This window comes from Saccopteryx leptura, chromosome 3 (assembly GCF_036850995.1).
Source record: "Saccopteryx leptura isolate mSacLep1 chromosome 3, mSacLep1_pri_phased_curated, whole genome shotgun sequence".
NCBI lineage: Eukaryota > Metazoa > Chordata > Mammalia > Chiroptera > Emballonuridae > Saccopteryx > Saccopteryx leptura.
In genome coordinates, this window is record NC_089505.1 from 17,417,144 (window position 1) to 17,440,169 (window position 23,026).

At 42.1% G+C, this 23,026-nt stretch overlaps 1 protein-coding gene across 2 annotated transcripts in view; it reads right to left on the reverse strand.

Annotated features, from left to right (window-relative positions):
- UST (uronyl 2-sulfotransferase) overlaps positions 1-23,026 on the reverse strand; it is a 294,746-nt gene that overhangs the window by 107,163 nt on the left and 164,557 nt on the right. For both annotated transcript variants that reach the window (XM_066373034.1, XM_066373035.1), the window contains exons 3-4: positions 16,727-16,882; positions 4,643-4,722 (exon numbers count right to left, since the gene is read on the reverse strand). In XM_066373034.1, coding sequence (XP_066229131.1) covers positions 4,643-4,722; positions 16,727-16,882 — 236 coding nt within the window. The remainder of the gene's footprint in view (positions 1-4,642; positions 4,723-16,726; positions 16,883-23,026) is intronic.

Here is a 23,026-nt window from a genome sequence, read left to right on the forward strand (position 1 = left end):
TTGGCCTATTGACATCTCCTACAATTTGCATGGACTATTTTGATAGCATTGGGTTCTGACACAAACTGTACCATGTATTCCCTGCTTGCAGCTGGGGTATTGAGGGGAATTGTAAATTGGAAAAAATAGTTACTGGCTTCCCCCCAAAAGTTTAGAAAACAAACAAACAAACAAACAAACAGTGGGGACAATGGGAGACAAATTGAATTGTCTGTCACCTTCTTTCCTGTGGGTCGATCCAAGACACACTTAAAGAGACACTGTTGATGTTGGGAAGGTGAACCTTTTCAAAAATTATAGTTCTTGATGTTACTTTGACAACTGGGAACAGACACGTGAACCCCTGGTATGCAAATGGTAAAACTCCTCCTTAAATACCACAGGAAAAAGTTGCACCTTTTCGACCAAGGCGATTCTGATCTAATTCTCCGGGTAGTCCGGGCAGAGAACATTTGTCCGGCCCGTGTGAGAGGGAAGACTTCCCAAATCCATACCCAGGTCTGCCGTCTCTGCCCTGCCGTGTTCACAACCCTGGAAGGAGCACTTCCCTGACATGACTATAAAAACGCTGGGTTGGTCTGATGCTGTTTTCCACGGCGGCCGAAGGAATAAAACCGGGCCTGGTGAAACGGCTCCATCTAGCTCTAAAACCAGGGACAAGGAGGGACAGAGAAAGACGCCTAGGTGATGAATAGATGAAATAAGTCAGCGATCAAACAGCTGGAAGCTCACAGGGGAGCATTTAGTATCACTCTGAGGGTCTAAACTTGAAGGTAACAATGCCATAGTTAATGGGAAAAGAGGAATGAAGGAGCAATTGATTTTGGTATAATGACATACCCTTCAGAAGTTCAGAGCATTTAGGAGGCTAGACTTCCATTCTTCTAAGCCGCTCACCGACAAGGGCCTTGCTACATGTTACGAGTGTAAGGAAGCTTAGAAATAAAATATCAACAGAGACTATTTGGTTGCTGGCACCAATTCTTCTCTTAATAACCTCATTGTCTTGAAACGAGCAAACCACACACCTGTCAGCAGTGACCAGGATAATGTCTTAGGAGCGGTTAATTATCTCTCTGCCTTACAATTCAAAAGAGAGAACTGACTTTTAAAAACATATGGTAGGTAGCCCTCTTAACAAGCCCCAATTCAGTTGTTTTTCTCTAATTGTATATTTCGGGGCTTTCTTGCTAGGCCCACAGTTTACCATTTTTACACCTAAGACATTTTTCTTAAATAAAGCTATTCCCTTAAAAAAAGAAAAGGTTGATATGTTTTGACTTGTGACATTCTGTGAGTACAGCATCGTCGTTTACTGTTCGGAAGTTCAACAGAAAGTCACGGAGGTCTTGTACCTGAGGCCCAGGCCTTGTGCATGTGGGGTGCGGAGAGGAGGTGGGGTTGCTCCCACAGCTAGCATGAGCTTCTTAAAGGAGCAGGGCTGTCAGGCCGGTCTCTATCTTTCCTGCTTACAATTCCGGGCTGCGGTAAGGAGGCAGCTGGCCCACCCTCTAGCACCCATTTACTGGATTGCTCCCAGTCCTCTGCTTTCCTGGCTTTGGCTGCTGCTGATTCCTGGGCCGCCAATGTCTTCCCCTTCAATCTGTCTGACGCCGCCCCGCCCCTCGCATCCCAGCTGCAGGGACTCCTGCCCGGCATGCCTTCCAGACTTCCTCTTCCAGGAAGGGGGTCCTGCCTCTCACTTCCTCTTGGGGAGACCCTGTGACTCTTTCTCCTCAAGTTCATCACAATTTATTGCCTTTTCTTCCATAATGGAAAAAGAGCTTATAGTTACCTGAAGGCAAGGAAAATGTTTCTCTTTCTTTATGGAAGCCCCAGTCCAGTCCTAGGGCGGTGTATAGGAGACAGAGGGTCCTCAGTAAACATGTGCTTAATTGCACAAAAATGGAATGGAGAAAAGAGACACCTGCAGAGCAGAGCCCTGCCCTCAGGTATTAGACAGAGACACCCGGAGGCCGCCCACAGAAAGAGCCAACCTGTGGGCCTACACAGACCGCTGAAATGCCAGTCTAAGGCCACTTGGAATGCATAGGATATTTTTCTTTCCAAGAACCCTAAGGACTATCCTTCATATCCTTCATGTGTATAGGGCAGGGGTCGGGAAACTTTTTGGCTGAGAGAGCCATGAATGCCACATATTTTATAATGTAATTCCATGAGAGCCATACAACGACCCGTGTATGTTACGCATTATCCAATAAAAATTTGGTGTTGTCCCAGAGGACAGCTGTGATTGGCTCCAGCCACCCGCAACCATGAACATGAGCGGTAGGAAATGAATGGATTGTAATACATGAGAATGTTTTATATTTTTAACGTTATTATTTTTTTTTATTAAAGGTTTGTCTGCGAGCCAGATGCAGCCATCAAAAGAGCCACAGCTCGTAAGCCATAGGTTCCCGACCCCTGGTATAGGGCATCCCTATAAGGTAGTGGTGGGCAGGAACTGCCCCTACACTATAGATAGAAAAAAAGAGCCCCCCTCCCCAGGTTAAACTGCTTTCCCAGCATGATGGTCAGTGAGAAGGTCTAACACCCAGGCTAACGCTGTGTTCTGCAGATGTGGTGTCTTCTTAAGGTATTTCTCAATTTTTTTTCTTTCAGAATTAAATTAATCAAGGTTAAACTCTTGCACACGTTTTTGACATTGGAGGCCATGATAAATACAGTCCCCACACTGTGCCCAGCTCTGCTGATCCAATTAAGATATCGGCTTTGGCTTGTCACTAGAATTTTTCCACTGTCCTGAGTTCATTATTAAAATTTGCTGCATTGCCATTTGTTTCGGTTGTAAGGATTTGACCCTGAAGCAGGAAGAGTTCAGAGAAGGAGGTTGGAGGACATCCAGGGTGACGCAGAAGGAAGCTCATGAGAAGAGTCAGGGTCAGAGGGGCCGACCTCAGCTCTCTACGAGTCATAAAATGCAGTGTCTGAAATAGCTAACAAGTCCTCATTATCTAATTATGTTGAATGATATGTTCTTGGCCGCCTGGAATTGAGAGGCAGGGTGCCTACCTCAGGCAATCCAGCAGCAAGAACTTTATAAATGTGATTGGAAACACCCGCCAGCCCTCGGAGCCATGGCCCTGTGCCGCTGAGGGTCCTTTGCAGGTGTCCTATTCACCCATTCGCTGTCCACGGGAACCCTGGTGGTCAGGCACGCTTGGAAACTTTGGGAGAAGCTTGCTGTCAAAGACAAGGCAGCAGCTCCTCTTTGCTGCTTAATAACTTGCTTTGCTGAATCTCGGTCTCTTTTACACTTCATTTGCATGGGGCCTGCTGCACAGCAGGGAAGTCCTTTGAAGGCTAAACCCTTCTTCCACCCCCTTAGGATGTTAGACGTCCTGTGCCCACCCACTGCGAACTCAAGAGCTAGGAACACACAGGGTCTCCTTAGGTGCCTGGCCGCTGGGGACTATGAGGTCAGCACAGGCCAGCAGGGCAATCCGGTGCTTCCCAATGGACCTATGAGGCCTTGTTACCCTGTGGGAATAACAGTGGGGGAAGTTGGCTGATCAGGGAGCCCAGGGTCCAGAGCTCCACATACTGTGAGCCAGACGTGGGCCAGGAGGAGAGGAAGCATCGGAGGGTTTCCAAGTCGCAGCAAAGCAGAGTGACAGGGGCACCCGGGCCAATGACTCGCTGGGGAAGAGAGCGCCTAGAACTCATAGTCAGCGACTTCACAAACCAGAGGGTCTCAAAACCTAAATTTGAAGGATGTGCATCATTATCAGGAAGTCCCCGCGGCTGAAGGAAAAACAGATTCCTGAAATACCCCATCGCCATCAAGCCTGCAAGGCTGAGGATAATCAGACGAGATACCAAACAGGCAAGCCAGGAGGCCAGGACTCGCGTTTTGGATTCTGTTAATACACACCACATCGCGTTTTGGGTTCCATATAATACACAACACATTGCGTTTTGGAATCCGTATAATACACAACAAACACATCGCGTTTTGGATTCCATATAATACACATCACATCGCGTTTTGGATTCCATATAATACACAACACATCGCGTTTTGGGTTCCATATAATACACATCACATCGTGTTTTGGATTCCATATAATACACAACACATTGCGTTTTGGATTCCGTATAATACACAACAAACACATCGCGTTTTGGATTCCATATAATACACATCACATCGCGTTTTGGATTCCATATAATACACAACACATTGCGTTTTGGATTCCATATAATACACATCACTCCACCACTAGGTTATTCTCAGAGCCCTGTGTGGGTTCACATTGTACAAAAATGTACAATGAAACATTTCTATCAAAATATTGATGTCTTACCTCCCAGGTTATTTCTTTCAATGCAAAATCTGATTTTTTTTTTTTTAAAGAACTATCAGATCAAATGGCTTCTCCTTAAAAAAGAACTTCAAGTTTTTGTAAGATCTGAGATCAGCCACTACAAAGAAAGGAAACTTTTGTCCAAATATTTCAAAGTTTGATCCCTCCACAGCAGAGATGGGGTTAAAAAGTCCTTTCAAGGGCGGCTACCCTACCTTGAAAAAGAAGGATGATTTAACGTAATTGTTTGTTAGAAGGAGTCTAAGTACTGATAAGAAATGAAAGAGCCAGGAAACCAGAAAATGTCTTACCTTGAGAAGTTGAGGAAATGAACATGTCGAGTAAATAAATAGGGCTGTTCGGCAGTACTTATATTTTTAATCAGTTCCATCTATTAAAAAAAGTACAAAATTAGCATAGATAGGATCTCATTTTCCAAGCTCTATTAAGCTAAAGGTTATCTCCCCACTCCTTTCCTCCTCGCTTACTACACAGCCTGGACCAGGGCCAGACAGCTGTGTTCTGTGCAACATTTATGAACTTTACTTAAAGCCTCTTACTGAATAAAACAGTGCCATTCAGATTTAGAGTCCTGGATTTCATTTAGTTGATTGCTACCATGAAAAACAATGTGACAGATTAATTAATTTTAACTGGAGAAGTCGGTGTGTGGCTGTTCAAAAATGCCAATTAGAAATTGCCTTTAATCCCTTCCATTAAAGTCAGATCAAGACAAGAGGTTAATCATTATTTTATATTTCTATAATAATATTACTGGGATATGCAGAAATACTTGAAACTAGTTCAGCAGAGTTTAAAAATGGAGTAAAATGAGGCAATACATCATTATTTTTTCTCTGAATATAAACATTTACAGTAAAGCAAATATTTCATAAGAAACACCACCCCCCACCCCCCACCCCCGCCACCAAACTTCTTGGTTTTTTGGTGGGTGGTCATCTGAGTTATTTATTTACAGTTATCAGCAGGGCAAAGAGGAGTTTACATTAGTATAAACTAACATTTATGATCTTCTGGAACATGTCATGATACAGAAAATATTTAATAAAATATGTTAGAAATTCCAAGCATTCTTATGACTCCCTGGCTTCCTGAATTCTACTTCCCTTAGATTTTTCTAATTGGCCCCATCAAAACTGACACTCTGTGGAATTTTCAAGAGGCACATTGAAAATGGCTAGTCTGGAAGCACATCACAAGTACAGCATTTCATAGTTTATGAATTAGATCAAGTTGAAAGCTGGAAACAAAAACTGCCATTCACGTGTTAACCGCAGCAGCAGCAACAACAATAAAACCGGAGTCTGGAACTCCATCCAGGTTGACCAAGCCGACCAGCCAACCTGCTCCTCTCCACACACACACCGCATCCAGCACGGGGTGGCGCACACGCACGCTCCGTAAATATTTGTTAAATAAATTAACTCCCACTAGTGCGTGCTTTCCAGATGCTATACTCAGATGTCGATGCCTGATGCTTGGATGAGATAGTCATACTCACAATGTTTGAAGATACGAAATTGAATTTTAAAAGTAAATGACTTGCAGTTTCAAAACCTGGTGCTTCTGTTTGTCAGTGGCAGGCAAGGGTAACTAATGGTCTGCCTGAGCTTGAACGTAAAAGGAAATTGAATTCTACTTCTTTATCTACTGTTTATCCTCTACAACCCCCGCCCTCTACCTACACACACACACACACACACACACACACACACACACACACACACACACACACACCTCGTGTTTGCTTTTGGTAATAAAACTTCCTGCTTGGTCACATTGCAAATTTTGATTTTTGATAGATCTACCAAAAGAATTATTGATTTGGAAGCACAATGAAAAGTCCCTGAGGATGTCTGCTTGGGAATATAACTCTTCACAGGGTGTATGTTTAATATAAACACCACTTAATGCCTTAATCTCTAGAATATTTTCATTCAGGTATTTCTCTGCACACATAAGAGTAATATGAGAAAGCCCCCAAGTATTTTGCAAGAAGACTGGAAAAACAGGTCACAAGAAAAGCCATTTATTTATTTTATATATTCAACATTATAGTACATTCTCCAAACACATGTCAATGTGTTAAACTTAATGGAAGCACCATAGTGGTGAAATTCTGAGAACAGTGTCACAATTGTCATAAAGCTATGTCACCAGGAGAAATTAATTAGCAGTGACAATGTCTAACTCTCTCTAGACATATCTTTAAACACCGAATAAAGGTATTAACATTCGTGTTCATCGCATCAGTGTGGGGAAGTCAGAGCGTTCATTTCAGCTCTCATTTTGTCACTGCAGAGCAAGTTGCGGAGCCCCTTACGAAGCGCCGTAAGCACAGGCTGAGGGTGTTATGTCCAAGGTGTCATTTGGTTGTTTTCACAAGTAATAAGACTTTCCCCACTGCTAGTGACAAGCAGTGGTCTCCTGAACCCCTGCTGCCCATCACCCGAGCTACCCCTCTGCGCCCTCCCACCATTGTTTTTGCCTGAGTCTTACCTGCATGGCTGGCATCATAGGTGACAATGACCTACCTAAAGTCATCACAGAAGCTACCTCTCCTTCTTTCCCTTGGCTTATGCAGGACCACTGCTGGCCTTTATGCTGATTCCACTGCATTCATTCATTCATTCAACAATCATTCATTCTGTATTTATGAGCACTTACTAAACATGAATAAGGTCAGCGGGAAGATACCTAAAGACAAGACAGTGTAATGTGTCCTAATGGTGTCCCCAAATCTACCATGACTCAAACCATGCTCCTGGGCCTTGTCCATTTTAAATCTTTATCCAGCTTATGTCATCTCTGAAGAGTCTGTTTCTGGTCAATTCTCTCTCTCTTCTCATATTTGATATAGGTCTTTCCTGAATTTCCACATTCAATCCCTTGTTGAGTTATGTTAATGTTACCTTTGTTATCGGGCTCTCAAGACCACAATCCTGTGGCCATAGATCCCTTCTTGTTCCCTCTTTATAACCTGTCCAAGCCTGACCAGTTGCTCAAGTTTCCTCTTCTGGAATATTCTTCCTCTTCCCTTTGCATGTTCAAATTTTAACTGCTCTTTACATCTGGCTAAAATGACCACCTCCATCAACTAGCCTTTCTGGATCCCCCCTTCCTCAACACCCATTGGCTTCCGTCTCTGTGTTGGGCAATGCATTGCTTGAGGCTGTGGTTATAAAGTATTTTGTTCTTGCTCTCAGATCGGTGGACGAGGTGGACTAGCAGGCAGGTGCCATTATGTAACAACTGTCATGAGGTAGAAGGCACAGAGATGATGCACCTATCCCTGCCTGCAGGTAGAGACATAATATTTCCCCAACAAGGTGTTTCTGAGTGGTTTGAAAGAACTCATAAGAGCCAGCAAGCGAAAAAAGGGACTTGTGCCATTGCAGACAGAGTGAACAGCATATGCAAAGGATGAAGCACAAAATGACATGGATACTAAAACTCCCAGGAGTTCTGTGTGCCAGAGGTCAGGCAAGGGACCAGCAAGGTAGAGAAGAAGAAAGGAGCCAGGTAACTTAGGGCCCTACAGGTCCTCAGTGAGGGATTCTGACATTTATCCAATAGGGAATCCACGATCAGAAAGCAACTTCTTTTTTGTACAGATCCAAGTTCAAGGTGAAAACTGTGAAGAACTAAAGTAAAGATCAAAGGCAGAAAGCTTAGCTAGGAAGACAGGGCAAACATCCCAACGGGAGATGATGATGTTAAGAACTAAGATGGCGTCATTATCATCAACTGGAAACTCCCTAGAAATGCAAATTCTCAGGCTCTACCCCAGACCTACTGAGTTAGAAGAAACTCTGGGGTTTGGGCCCATCAATCTGTTTTTTAACAAGCTTTCCAGGAGATCCAAAGGCTTAAAAGTTTGAGAACCATTGAACGAGGCCAATGGAAGTGAAGACATGAAGAGGCAGAGGGACGTTGAGGAAGAAGGAGCCACTGAGCCTTGGGTACAGCTGGCAGCAGAGGGAGGGAGAGGCAGTGGGCAGAGGATCTGCCCTCTTCATCCTGGCCTAGATCCAAACACATGGCAATACTCATCATGGAGAAGGGGAATGCCACGGGAGAAACACATCAGACTGCAGAAGTGAGGGGAACGGGGCTGGTTTTGAACATCTCTGGCTAGACGTGGCACTGCCTTCTTTGGCTTCCCATATCCCTTTGAGGGTTTTCCAGGATGTGCACTTTTTCTGTTACATTATAGTCGAGTTGGTGCACTAGCTTCAAACCAGGCTATAAGCTCCATGAGGGCTGTGGTCTGGCTTGATTTACCCCACACCCCCAACAGGAAGCCGAGCCCAGGGACCTGCACAGAACATAGACCCTGTAATTGTTTATGTAACGACGATGTCCCCATTAGAAAAATATTTTTAGAGTCAAGATATGTATAGTTCACTGAAGACAAAATTACCACTCAGGCAATGAGTTCAGCTTTTCTGAGACAAATCTGAGCATTCACTACCCCAGAGGAGCTAACAGTTCTACTATTACAACATCTGGGTCGTAACACCAAACAACCAGTTTTCTGAGTGGTTCCTGGGCTACTCGAAGCTACTGTGCCTAGAAGGTATTTTTTTATTATTCAGTGAGAGGAGGGGAGGCAGAAACAGATTCCCACATGTGCCCCCACTGGGATCCACCTGGCAAGCCCACTGGGTGGGTGCTCTGGGGGCGTTGCTCCTTTGCTCAGCAAGAGAGCTCTTCTTAGCACCTGAGGGGGGGGCATGGAGCTATTCTTAGCACCTGGGGCCAATTCACTCCATTTGAGCCATGGGAGCAGGGGGGGGAGGAGAGAGAGAGAGAGAGAGAGAGAGAGAGAGAGAGAGGTAGAGATGTGAGAAAGGGAGGGATGGAGAAGCAGCAGATGGGCACTTCTCCTGTGAGCCCTGATCAGGAATCGAACCAGGGACATCCACATGCTGGGCCTACGCTCTACCACTGAGCCAACCGGCCAGAGCCCTAGAAGTTCTTTACATATTCAATGTCATTTTATTTTCAAATGACTCCCCAAGTTAAGCATTATGATCCACATTTACAGGCTAAGAAACTGAGGTACAGAAAGGCTACATAGATGGTGTAAGATTGCACCACTAGAAAAAAGTGGAGCCAGAATTGAAATCCAACCCTTTCTGACACCAAAAATCCTGTTCTTCATCACTGAGCTGCAATCTCTCACCATTCCCACTGTTACCTGATCTATACATAGCTTCTTAAAATGGGATGGGAGGAGGGATTGGTTAGCAAGATAAGCCTGGAGAGTAAAGAGGGTTTATGGGGATATAAATTTTCTACCTTTCATGTGGTATGCTGAAAACTGAAAGGAAGTTACAACAGGTTGGAAAGCATGAATAATATAAAATAAAAACATTTCAATACTAGAGAGAATGTTTTTTTAAAGGTCTATGTGAAAAACAGCATATCTTATGACAAGAGGAAGAATGAATTTAAAATGCTAAAAAAAAGAAAGAAAAAGAACTATATAGGCTATGAAATGTATCTAAAGGAAGGAGTTAAATCACAATGCATCTGAGAATAAGATAGAATTGAGATTATTTTCAAAGAAAAGTGAAAAAAAAAAAGAAATGTGAGAATGAAACTGAATTTATAATGCAGAGAATATGCCAGAAAGTCATTTCTAACCTTTGCTTTCAGTCTAACTGGAAAGGTAGAGCAGAAAACCCTTCCCTGCCATTCTACAAGCACTGCTAGTTAGTAAAAGAGTTTGCTCATGACTTTAAGAAGTGCTCGCCAGCACGCATGGTCTACAACAGGGGTCCCCAAACTACGGCCTGCAGGCCACATGCGACCCCCTAAGGCCATTTATCTGGCCCCCACAGCACTTCTGGAAGGGGCACCTCTTTCATTGGTGGTCAGTGAGAGGAGCATAGTTCCCATTGAAATACTGGTCAGTTTGTTGATTTAAATTTACTTGTTCTTTATTTTAAATATTGTATTTGTTCCCGTTTTGTTTTTTTACTTAAAAATAAGATATGTGCAGTGTGCATAGGGATTTGTTCATAGTTTTTTTTATACTCCGGCCCTCCAACGGTCTGAGGGACAGAGAACTGGCCCTCTGTGTAAAAAGTTTGGGGACCCCTGGTCTACAATGACCTTACTCCAGTCTGAATTCTTGCGTCACTCGGGAACAAGTAAGAACTAGATGTCCTACAATTTTGCAAAACATCTTAAATGAAAGAAAAGATATGTTTTTAACACATCAAAACTCAGTAAAAAGTAGCTCAGAGAACTCCGTGGCCCTCTACCCTCATAGGCAGGGAGGATGGCTGCAAGCTCAGGTTACCTTTCTACCTCCTGGGTGGGGAAGCCCTTCTAAAGTAGGAGGCAGCACGGTCTTCCCACCTTCAACGCTGTGCAGTCAGAGCAACAAACAATGCCTGCAATGAAGAAGACGTCCACCAGGGGGCGAACGGCATGAACAAGGCAAAGAGGAGGGGTCTGAATGGTAGAGCAAATCAATTCATTTCCCCACTACAAGTTGAAAGAGAGGAAAAAACGGTTTAATTTTTCAGGCCTTGTTGCTTCTTTCTCTTTTTTCCCTTTTCTTTCCACCAAGTCTTCATTAGCAGACTCAGCTTTTGTCTACAGAATTGCAAGATAAGACCTTGTTCGCCGAGCTGGGTGAATGTGCGTATCCCTGTGACGTGAAGATGGACTCCACTGATTTTTTTTTGGTTTGATTCCAAGGTTCAGTGGGAGCAGCTCCGATGCCTGAGGACAACTGTCCCTCCCACTCTAACGTCAGGAAACTCTGTGGGGTAAGCGCCCTACGATGAATGTGCAGGCTCCTGAGGAGACCCCACTTAATAAGACTTCATGACGTCTTCAGAGGTTTAAGGGGTTTTCAGGTGAAGGAGGAATTTTTCTTGCTTTGCAGCAGATTCACTTTAATAAAAGGAAAACTTTCTAATAACTAGAACTTTTATGCAATAATTCCTCACTAGAATTATGAGTGGGGAATCCTCTCAAGAGTTTTTATCCCCAAAGATACAAGTACCCAGGTTCCACCGCTAAGAGTCTAACTCAGTATTTTGTAGTAGGTCCTAGAAACGTGTTGTGAAAACCTCCCAAGAAGACTTTTATGTTCATCATGGTTAAGAATCATTTCTTTTAAATGGCTTCCCCCTGTCCACTGAATAACATTCTAATAATTCCTCACTCTAGCATTCAAAGCTCTCTAGGATTTGACCCAACTTCACTTTCAAGTCTATTCTCTCACATTCTTCTTGTATGTTTGTTGCTTCCTATAAAATGGGGGGAAGCAACAAACATACATGATAATAACTTTATCATGATAATAACTTTCCTAAGAATGCTGCTTAAAGGACTAGAAATAAGATGTGCACATATCCAGTGTGTTGTCTGGCGCTCAATAGACAGCATTGACAGTAGGTGCTCAATGAATACCATCAAGACGAAGGAAGAAACAATGAAGAGATCCGCTTAAAAATAAATGAATGAACCTTCTCCTTCGAGCAAGTCCAGCTGACCTTGCCTTAGGAAAGCCTAGGAGGAATCCCTATGGCCTCTAGACCTTTTCCAAACCTACCGTGGTTTCTTTAGATGAGTTCTCGTTTTCAGAGTTGTGCTGTTTTATAGCCACAGTCACACTTAGAACTTGCAATAGGAAAGGGAGGTTTAAAACATTGTAAAGGAATTCTGGTTTTAACCAAGAGGTTAATACAGTTGAGAGCACATGGGCATAGGCTCTCTAGCTCCTCCACCTTTCAAACACTTCTCAAGATTTTGATCATATTCATAGCTGCTGAAAAGTCACAGCAAAGGCGATGGCCAGTTGTGGGGGACAAAGGAGAGCCCCAAACACTTATAAGGGTTCCCTGACCAACTACGACCAGGAAACACTAGATGAAAGACAGTTAAACAGATTTTTATTTTTATTTTTATTTGAAAGAATTCTCAGTCTCTAAGTGTGAATAATCATTGTGACCTCCAGACAATAGGAGCAGAGTTCCCCCTTTTTATTTAATTATGGGGTTTTTTTTTTGTGGTGTTTTTTTTTTTTTTTTCAGTTTCTGAGGAGACTAAGATTCTCAGGAACACACTTAGGAAAATAATGTGATGGTTTTGACAGGGATTCTTAACCCTATCTGTTCTGTGGAATCCCCTGTGGCACTTTACTGTTATTAAAAAAGAAGTTTCCTGGAATCTACCCTGGAAACTTCAGAAAAGGGCCATTGCAATGTTATGTTTCAAAAGGGCTTTTAGGAGGTTCCGCTGTACGGCTGGAATAGATAAGCGCTGCCTTAGCAGAACGGCCTAAGTTCAAGTGCAGGTGCCACTGATACTCATTCAACTCCTATCCTATCCTATCCTATCCTATCCTATCCTATCCTATCCTATCCTATCCTATCCTATCCTATCCTATCCTATCCTATCCTATCCTATCCTATCCTATCCTATCCTATTCTTTCTATTTCTATCCTATCCTATCCTATCCTATCCTATCCTAGTCTATAAGTGACAATTTGTTTGTCTCAGGTTTCTCATCCATGAAATAGGGAATCAGAACCACTGACTGGCATGGTTTTAGGTCCAAAAAAGTTAAATAAAATAATGAAGTAAAACAATTTTCATGGAGTAGATGCTGTATCCAAGTTGTAATCCTAACTAGCTTCAATATAAATAAAAAGAGTAAAAGTATTTGTTTTTCCATCTTTTGGGCTCCTACACTAACAATTTCCCCCTTCTCCAGCAAGAATGAAGTAAGTTTGAATTCTCATGTCTGTGATATGCCTGCAGCACTTTGACCTCTGTCGTCTGGAGAGCAGTGTTCTGAAAAACAGCATCCGGTCATTAACGATGATGGTTTTGAGTCTTTCGGAAATCACACTTCCATGTCTTCCAGAAATTAGCTCCCTATCTTTCAAATTGTATGCAGTCTCCATTTCCCAAGAGATTATCTAAGCTAGCCCCGAAAGCTGAAATCTAGTTTTAGAGCACAAACGAAATGCTGTCACCACAGGTCACACTGTGTGCTCTGCAGAGGTCCCACACTGGCCTGTCCCAGCTGTCCATGCTTGTCTGTTGGGGCTGAGTTTTCTCATATATTAACTTCAAAGGTAGTTCTATTTCTATAAGGGCAGATGTAATGGGATTTTTATATGCATTCTCACATTTGATGTCTTCATGCTCCTTTTCCTTTTCAATAATCCCTTCAGTGTCTTATTCCATTAAATAAAAATTTAAAATTTAGTAGAGAGAAAGAGAGAGAATGTGTGTGTGTGTGTGTGTGTAACAGCTACCCTCTAGTGAGAAATGCATGCACGGGCATAAATTTGACCTTGGCCAGAGAGGTGCCATTGTGTATGAATGAGATGGTAGAGGTAATTCAAGTCTTATAAACGAGTACCATTGCAAAGTTCATTTGTAAGTCAGTAGTATGGAACTTGGACCACGTTTCCTCCAATATAAATGTTCTCCATGGTGGAGAGAGTCCCAGGCCAGCCCACAGGAGCCAGTCTAACTCATTCTGCACCTGAAGTAAAATTATTATTAACTCCATAGAACAATGTTTCCATGGGAACACATTTTCCGAGTTCTCCTGTTTAATGTTGAGAACCACTGACTTTAAAATTTTAACTCGTCTCCTAAGTCACTCCCCACCTTTCCTTTAATAAATTACCAAGAAGAGGAGCTATTCATACCACAAATTATTTCTTGAATATATTAGGTTAAAATAATATTTTTTTTCTCCGCTTGTTTTATGCACTTTGAAACTTTAGTAAAAGGATACATATAATAAGGAAAAGAGTTTCTTTAAACATTCTTGAACTGCTCCGAACTTGGTTTCTTGTCATGACGTTTCCTGGCTCTCTTTGCGAGTCACAGCCCGGTCGGAGCTGCAGAGAGGTATAACTCACTGCCGTCCGCTTTCACATCGAAATCGCTTATTTGTTTTTCCTACCGTATCTTTACCTTTCCCTGGAGTTTTTAAAACTCGCCTTATAATTTAATAGGAATCTGGACTAACTAAGTAATGAAATATATTCTAGGTCACACGACCACAGGAATCAGGAATGTTTCAACTACACTATACACAGATTATGTGAGTAGCTGTATAAATATATCACAAAATCACAGGCTGGAAAGAACTTGAAAAGATTGTCTAGTCTATTCCCTGGCTTCCCGACAAGCCAATCATTCCAAACAGATGAGAGCTGATTTCTATTTTAGAGGACAAAGATGACTTTGTCTTTAACCCTTTTCTAGATATAGCAATTTATATACCTTTAGTAAATTATTGTTAATTTTTAGTCTAAACTTTTCCCTTGACAGTTGCAACCGTATTTTACTTTCTCAAGATGGCTCCTCGTAGGAAACAAGTAGGTTTATTTGTATAAAATCACACAGTATATTTAAATGTTATATTTTGTGCTCTATCTTCTAGGGCAGGGGTCCCCAAACTTTTTACACAGGGGGCCAGTTCACTGTCCCTCAGACCACTGGAGGGCCGGACTATAAAAAAACTATGAACAAATCCCTATGCACACTGCACAGATCTTATTTTAAAGTAAAAAAACAAAACAGGAACAAATACAATATTTAAAATAAAGAACAAGTAAATTTAAATCAACAAACTGACCAGTATTTCAATGGGAACTATGCTCCTCTCACTGACCACCAATGAAAGAGGTGCCCCTTCCAGAAGTGCGGTGGGGGCCGGATAAATGGCCTCAGGGGGCCGCATGTGGCCCGCGGGCCGTAGTTTGGGGACTCCTGTTCTAGGGCATTCCTGAACATCTTAGTGTCTTATACTTTAGTCACCTCGCTGTGCTGTTTGTACCCGATCAGCAGTGGATGGAACTGAAATCGAGCTACTGTGTTACATGAGTCTTCTGAGAACTGGGCATAGTTTCCACACATAGCAATATTTAAGTATAGTCTGATAAGCAGACCCAAAGACTCAAAGGAAAATCAAATTTAATAATCATAACCAAATTGCAGTTACATGGGCTATTAATTCATAGTCACTTTCAGGTAGTGGAAAGGACATGGCAGCCTAATCATATTAGCCCTTCAATCGGGTAAGAAAGTCTGAGAACCTACTCCTATTACAGTTATTTATAAAACGTGAAATGGTCTCTAGTGTGTGGAAGACACTAAATACATTGTGTAGACTGGGCCACTATCTTAAAAACAGTCCCGCTGTCCCCCATGTTAAAAGAGAAATAAAAGCCATTGTAAATCCCCTTTGTCTGTGAGGGTTTGAATGCCTCCAAGGTGAGGATTATGCCAGCAAGAACTGGACATAATTGAGATCTCAACCTGATAGTAAGCCATGTCCTTGTTTACTGCCCAAACTTCCATACTGATTGGGTGGTGTGAAGGTTAGTGTTATGTGTCAACTTGACTCTGGCCAAGGGACACCCAGATTAAGAAATATTTCTAAGTGTGTCTGTGAGGATGTTTCTGGATGAGATGAACATTTGAGTCCATGGACTCAGTAAAGTAGATTGCTCTCCCAAAGTGAGTGGGCATCACTCAATCTTATGAAGGTCTGAATAGAACCAAGTGTGGAGAAAGGAGGAATTTGCCCCTTTTCCTCCTGCCTCACTGTTTAGCTGGGACATTGCATCTTGTATTACATCGACTGAGATTTACAGCACGGGCTCCCTGGTTCTCAGGCCTCTGAATTCCATCCCACCAATGGCGCTCCTGTGTCTCCAGCTTGCAAATGGCAGACTGTGGGATTTCTCAGCCTCTGCTATTGTGTGAGCCGATTCCTCATAGTAAATCTCCTTTTATATCTATTGATTGATTGACTGTGGAAGAATTGTTCCTGCTAAACGATTAGTAGCTACTGCTAACCATGCCAAATATTGCTTTGGAAGCCCGAGATCCCCTGAGCTGGTCCTAACAGAAGCGAATGCCCCCACCAACCAGTCAGATTCCTGGTCTGAAGAAATTCCTGGTCTGGTTACTATTATAACCACAAAGACCTAGGGTTCTTGTAAGCAAACACCAAAGAAGAAATATTAAAATCAAGTTTTCTTGTTTTTGCTGTCAAGACGTCAGCATTATTTATAGCTCAGTGGTGTAACTATTTGAGATGTACACATTGCTACTTAGAGCTAAGTAGACAATGATGAGTATACATTGTCCTTCAGTCTTAACAAGTGTCCCTTCATGGGAACTTCCTGGATTAGAGACTTTGGCCAGAACCTTTAACATAAATTTCCTCCCATGCTCTGACAAAAATACAGTATGAAATTGCAACTCTGGTGTTTACTCACTTGTCAGGGGTTGGAAGGATGTCCTTTGAGGCACCTACTAATTACAGAAATGAAGCAAAGCACAGTTTAACCATGGTCAGAGCAACTTACTTGTTCATTTTTAGTAAGCCTGGTTTTGTTGTGAATGTCTGACGTGACCAAATTAAATCCGTGCTTCTCCGACAAGATTCTCAGGAGCAGGACCACGGTGCGACTCCCACACTTGCCGACTCTGTTGTACACCACCTGGCTCGGGAAGGGCAGCACCTGGGAGAGAGAGGGGAGCACAGCTGAGGCTTCCGGGTTAACACACTCGGTCTTCCCTCCGTTTCAGAACAACGAACGTTCGATCCATCTCAACGAGAAGGATCCACATGAACTAACGGGAGAACTGAAGTGATGAATTTGTATTTACCTTGTAGTGTAAATCGAGAGAAACCCGGTCTCACCTTGCTATCTGCACCTGATACTGAAAATTGGTAAAATTTCATGCTACCTATGAGGTTGATCAGAGACCTTATTTCTTTTCCCCTTAGGAAGAAAATATATAAATATGTGCTTTAATGATAATATTCTTTTGCAAGTTATATTATGCTTTATGAGAACTTAACATATAGGGTGCTCAAGGAATAACAGTCATTTTAAAAGTTAAGACATAATTTACGTACAATAAAATTCACCCTTTTACATACAGAAAAGCTTAAAGCCTGCAGTTTAGTTATATTCACAAAGTTGAAAACTATCACCGCTAATTCCAGAACACTTAACCCCCCGAAAGAAGCACTCTATCCATTAGCAGTCACTTCTCATTTCCTTCACTGTTTTGGTCCCTTGAAACCATTTATCTACTTTCTGTCTCTATGGTTTCTCCCATGTCGTTCTAGAGCTCTGATATAAATGGGATCATACAAAATGTGGTCTTTCAGTTCTGGCTTCTTTTACTTAGCATAATGTTTTTAAGGTTCATCCATGTTTAGTATAAATCAGTAAGTATTTTATTCCTTAATATGGTTGAATAATATTACATTGTATGGGTATACCATAATTTGTTTACACATTCATCAGTAGATAGACATTTGGATGATTTCCACTTTTTGACTACTAGAAATGATACTACAAATATCTTTGTGTAAGTTTTTATGTGGACACATCTTTTTAGTTCACCTTGAGTATATTTAGGAGTGCAATTGCTGGATCATATGTTAACTCAATGTTTCATTTTTTGAAGAACTGCCATATTCTTTTTACTACAGCCATACCATGTTATATTTCCACTAACAACGTGTGAGCCTTCCAATTTCTCCACATCCTCGCCACCGCTGGTTATTGCCTGGTTGGCTTTTCAATGATAGCCATCCTAATGGGTGTGAAGTGGTATCTCATCGTGGTTCTCATTTGCCTTTTTCTGATGACTAAAAATGTTGAGCATATTTCATGTGTTTATTGGCCATTTCATTTGTATGTTTACTTAGAGAAACTGAAATCCTTTGCCCATTTTATTTTATTATTATTTTTAAAAGATCCATTTTTTAAAATGTATTGATTTTAGCCAGAGAAGAAGAGAGAGAGAGAGAGACAGACAGACAGACAGAGAGAAGGATAGCAATACTGATCCATTCCTGTATGTGCCCTGACCAGGGATTGAACCGGCGACCTCTGTGCTTTGGGCCAGATTTTTTTTTTTTTTTTTTTTTTTTTTCATTTTTCATTTTTCTGAAGCTGGAAACGGGGAGAGACAGTCAGACAGACTCCCGCATGCGCCCGACCGGGATCCACCCGGCACGCCCACCATGGGGCGACACTCTGCCCACCAGGGGGCAATGCTCTGCCCATCCTGGGCGTCGCCATATTGCGACCAGAGCCACTCTAGCGCCTGGGGCAGAGGCCACAGAGCCATCCCCAGCGCCCGGGCCATCTTTGCTCCAATGGAGCCTTGGCTGCGGGAGGGGAAGAGAGAGACAGAGAGGAAAGTGCGGCGGAGGGGTGGAGAAGCAAATGGGCGCTTCTCCTGTGTGCCCTGGCCGGGAATCGAACCCTGGGCCAGATTTTTAACCAATGGAGCTATCTGGCCAGGGCTCTTTTGCCCATTTTAAAATTTGGGCTATTTATTCATTTAGGAGTTCTCTATTTATTCTGGATTTGTAAATGTACAATCTGAAAATATATTCTTTCACTCTATGACTTATCTTTTTACTTTCTTGATAGTGTCCTTTGAAGCACAAAAGTTTTTAATTTTGATGGCATTCAACCTGGAATCCTTTGGTTGCTTGTACTTTTGGTGTCATATCTGACAAACCATTGCCTCACCCACAGTTAGAAATATATACACTTCTCTTTTCTTCCAGAAGTTTTATAGTAGTAGTGCTAACATTTAGGTCTTAGGTTCATTTTGAGTTAATTTTGTGTATGGTTGGAGTTAGTGACCTAACTTTATTCTTTTGCATGTGAATATCCATTTGTCCCAGCACCATTTATTGAGAAGACTATTCTTTCTCCATTTTTTTTTTTTTTTTTTGTATTTTTCTGAAGCTGGAAACGGGGAGAGACAGTCAGACAAACTCCCGCATGTGCCCGACCGGGATCCACCCGGCACGCCCACCAGGGGGTGATGCTCTGCCCCTCCGGGGCGCCGCTCTGCCGCGACCAGAGCCACTCTAGCGCCTGGGGCAGAGGCCAAGGAGCCATCCCCAGTGCCCGGCCATCTTTGCTCCAATGGAGCCTTGGCTGCGGGAGGGGAAGAGAGAGACAGAGAGGAAGGAGGGGAGGGTGGAGAAGCAAATGGGTGCTTCTCCTATGTGCCCTGGCCGGGAATCGAACCCGGGTCCCCCGCACACCAGGCCGACGCTCTACCGCTGAGCCAACCGGCCAGGGCTATTCTTTCTCCATTTAACTGTGAAATGAAAATCCACTAACCATAAATGTATGGGTTTATTTCTGTACTCTCCATTGAATTCCATTGATCTACATTTGCATCCTGACGCTAGTACCACAGTATTGATTACTATTGGCTTTGTTACAAATTTTGAAATGAGGAAGAAGAAGTTCCTCTAACTCTGTTCTTCTTTTTCAAGGTTGATTTGGTTATTCTGCATCCCTCGCATTTCCATATAAATTTTAGGATTAGCTTGTCAATTTCTTAAAAAAAAAAAGAGCAGTTGAGAATTTGATAGAGATAGTGTTGAATCTGCAGCCCAACCTGAGGACTATGACATCTTAATAACGTGAAGTCTTCCAATCCATGACACAGGATGTCCTTCCACTCATTGCTTCTCCTTTAACTTGTTTCACTGAAGTTTTGTCGTTTTCAGTGTACGATCATTACACCCTTTTTATTATTTTTGATGCTATTATAAATGGAATTGTCTTCTTCATTTCATTTGGGATTGATTGGTCATCGATAGGAACGCAATTGATTTTTTCCGTATTGATCTGGTATTCTGCAATCTTGCTGAGCTCATTTATTAGCTCTGATAGTTTTTGAGGATTGTGGATTTTTTAGGATTTTCTATTATAGATACATGATCATGTCAGCTGCAAACAGAGAAAGTTTTACTTCTTCCTTTCCAATATGGATGCTTTTTACTTCTTTTTCTTTCCTAATGGCTCAGTTGTAATGATCTTGATAGACTAAGAAGCCATTGCGAATAGCATCTGATTAAATGCTTATATCCCCAATAAAGATATTATTTCCATTTTGAATGCTAGTGTTGAGCAGCAACGGACAGATGATAAGCCAAACCTTCCTTCATTTAGCACTTGAATAACAGAAGGCCATAAAAAAGCCCAAAGCGAAAGAACATAGTATAATATAAACATAAATATATTGCAAACTTGACCATGGTATATAATTTGAAATTTTGTCTTTTAATTATAGATTTACTGATTTTTCTGAAATATGTTTATATGTGGAGTATCATTTCATCAACTTGGAACTTAAAAGCTAATTGTCATTGGAGTAAAACGTAATATCTATATCACTCATTTAGCAACCAGTCATGTACTATTTTGATTATAATTCTTCCAGTATGTGCTTATTTTTTTATTTTTTATTTTTTTAACGTATCTTTCTGAAGCTGGAAAGAGGGAGAGACAGTCAGACTCCCGCATGCACCCGACGGGGATCCACCCAGCACGCCCACCAGGGGCGACGCTCTGCCCACCAGGGGGCGATGCTCTGCCCCTCCGGGGCGTCGCTCTGCTGCGACCAGAGCCACTCTAGCGCCTGGGACAGAGGCCAAGGAGCCATCCCCAGCGCTTGGGCCATCTTTGCTCCAATGGAGCCTTGGCTGCGGGAGGGGAAGAGAGAGACAGAGAGGAAGGGGGGGGGTGGAGAAGCAAATGGGCGCTTCTCCTATGTGCCCTGGCCGGGAATCGAACCCGGGTCCCCTGCATGCCAGGCCGACGCTCTACCGCTGAGCCAACTGGCCAGGGCCTGCTTATTATTTTTAATGAATAAAACCTCGCTTCTTTAGGGCCAATCAGCACCTTGTATTAGGTGCCTAGAACACACCTTATATATACAGAGCTTCAATAGACATTGACTGGTTCCTGGCATCATGAGGAATTGAATGGACTGTTTAACACTAATTAACACAATGATTCTGCTAATATGTGGGTACCAGGAGAATCTTTGAAAACAGCTGATCTTTCCAATCAAATGCTAATAAAGGTCATCTAGGTAAAAGAATAGTTGTTATAACAGGCCATTTTTCTTATGGTTTGAACAGTAAGTATCCAAAAAGTCTATTTTCTATTAACGACTACAGAAATCCAGATATTCAGATAAATCATTTAGTTCTTAGTCATGAGGTTACGGAAGTAGAACTGGGCTTTATGGGCTTTATGATTGATGTATTCATATTAATAGTGTTTTTCAGTTGACTTCCCACAATAATCAAGCTGGGGTATGGACTCTGGTTGTAACAGAGCTGCCAACATAAACACAAATTTTAATTTCTTTGGAGAAATAAACTGCTCAAGAATTAGGGTGAATGCATTTTCTCCGTCTTTTAGCACAGCATGGAATAGCAAGGGAGAATTCGTTATGAATGAATTAATGACCTAGCAGATGTGAGTTACCACATACTAAGTACTTTATTCTAAGAGCGTAGATATATCTTAGAAGATTTAAATGAAGAACTGAGGCACTTACATAGAGATTATAGTTGAAACAATTTCTCCTGGCTTTCTTGGGTAATCAATACAGTAGCAGGTTTGGTATGTAGCTGCTCTCTTTTGCTAATAGCTAAAAATGTTACTTAACTTTTGGTTATTGGTTAGTTAGATTTTTTAAAATCTCTTTATTTCAATTCTTTCATTAGTCTCGTGGAAGGTCCCCAAATAGTAGTTCTAACTATTTGGTATTTAAAAAGAACATATAAAAACCAAAATAATTGCATCATTCCTGCAGCTTCAGCTACAATAATGTTTAAAAAGAAGGGAGTGGTTAATTCCTCCCTGTGGCTCTGCCTTTGCTGTTTCTTGAAATGTGAGCATATAGCTATAGAGTATGAACACAGAGCTTCTGGGAACAGTCGTGTGACTTTTGAAGACAGCGCATGCACCATCACAAACATAAACCTTTCTCAAACTTAAGGTGAGGCTTCTAAGTCATATTTTAAAAGAACCCTGTGGAATGCCTTGGAAACTGGCAAATTTAGGCAGGCCAAATCAGTGCATTGATGTTGGATACAGTGTTAAAATGAACAATAGCAACAAGCTGATTTATCCCTGCTTTAGGTAGATCTATATAGATTTACTCCTGAAGGTCTGCTTTAAAAATCATCGTTATCTTTTATTGGAAGTGTACTTTCTGGCATGATGGTGGGAAAAGGGCTGATTTTAATGGAGGGGTGACCTGACCTGGGCTCTGTGCACATAAACCCTTTACTCCTCTTAACCACACTGAGTCAAATAGCATAACTGCCTTCACTCTGGCTGTGCATTGCTCTAGGAGTGTAAATTATCAAATAAGTTCAGCATCACTAAAAGCACCTCAGTGACTCCTCTGAGTGTCCCACTGTTCCCGTAGAACTTAGACTCATAGAACAACAGAGTCTGAGGTCTGGAAGTAATTTAGAATAACCTATCCATTCCCATTCCCTCACCACCCTCACACCACCACCTGTATCACCCAATCTCGATCTGTGTTTGACTTGGCTAGACAAACAATGTCTTTTCATCCTCTCACGTACACTACGAGGTCTATATAAGGACTATTTTTTAGATGAGTAAACTGAGGCCCATAGAGATCATCTGGCAATTTCAAGGTCACAAAGCTGAAGAGTGGAAAGTAACAACTAAAGCCCAGTTCCCAGTTCTCCCGACCCCTAAGAGGGACACACTATATGATATACTATAACATCAATAGATGAAAAAGATATTCAATCTGATTTCTGTGACAGAGATACT